A 1,034-nucleotide genomic window follows, 5' to 3' on the forward strand; every position below is an offset into this window, starting at 1 on the left:
CCCCCCCCCCCCCCTATTTTAAGTTTTCGTCAAATTCATTCAGTCGAAATTCAGCATTGATTTGAACTTGCTTATACCTTCTCATTTTATTTATTTCGAATACATACTTTTTATGTATAAAATAGGAAAGTAATAATTAAATTATTCTTTTTGCAGCCACTAGAAAAACAGATTAAAACCTTAAATTATCAAGATATAGAACTTTACGAAGAAGTGATAAAAATAACGAATATGCACGTTGCTATGTCTGGAATCTACGAAAAAATATATGTGAAAGATTTCCAATTCATCGACATTACAAGTCCAAGTAAAAAGTTGTTGCATCTCAAGTTCTAGTATTACTTTATAGTTTTGAATGTTTTAGAAAACAAATCCATTTGTTTCCAGGTCCAAAAAAAACTATGAAAATGCTCAACTTGCTGGCTAATTTTGTTTTGTATTATAATAATAAATTACCGGAAATTGAATACAATTTAAATAATATAATAGATCGACGAGAAGCAACAGATAAAGCAATTCAAGAAAAGAATGCCGCTTTAGATGCATTGGTTAGAAGTAAATCTTACCGAGAAAATCAATCGGATTACAATGAAAAGGTACTATTTTCTGTGTGAAGTAATTTAATTCAAGTTTACATTTGTAAAATATCAATTTAAGATGCATTAATTTTGTCTTACAAATATGTATTATTAAATATATTGATATTGACGCAGTTGCGAAAGAAAATAGAAGCTGCACGAAAAAGAACAGAGAAACTGACAGCCAAAATGGATGAAAAAAGGAAAGAAGTGAGACTCATTGAAAAGGAGAAACAGATACTTGTTCAAGTTTATGGAGATAAGAAATCAGAAGCTTTGGAGGTGAAATATGATACATTTATATTGGATATAATTCCTGGTTCGATTATTATGTTATCTATTATTAGACTTTAAACCAGTTTTTGATAGGCATTTTCTCGCTTTTTTTATATTTCGTATGCTACACCATACTAAGGGACCGTTAGGGTCCGTAAGCTTTACCCCCCCCCCCCCCCC

At 30.8% G+C, this 1,034-nt stretch overlaps 1 protein-coding gene across 2 annotated transcripts in view; it reads left to right on the forward strand.

Annotated features, from left to right (window-relative positions):
* LOC117170267 (probable kinetochore protein nuf2) overlaps positions 1–1,034 on the forward strand; it is a 37,069-nt gene that overhangs the window by 26,787 nt on the left and 9,248 nt on the right. For both annotated transcript variants that reach the window (XM_033356926.1, XM_033356934.1), the window contains exons 2-4: positions 157–307; positions 388–596; positions 714–860. In XM_033356926.1, the coding sequence (XP_033212817.1) occupies positions 157–307; positions 388–596; positions 714–860 (507 nt within the window). The remainder of the gene's footprint in view (positions 1–156; positions 308–387; positions 597–713; positions 861–1,034) is intronic.

Source organism: Belonocnema kinseyi, chromosome 1 (assembly GCF_010883055.1).
Source record: "Belonocnema kinseyi isolate 2016_QV_RU_SX_M_011 chromosome 1, B_treatae_v1, whole genome shotgun sequence".
Classification (NCBI taxonomy): Eukaryota; Metazoa; Arthropoda; class Insecta; order Hymenoptera; family Cynipidae; genus Belonocnema; species Belonocnema kinseyi.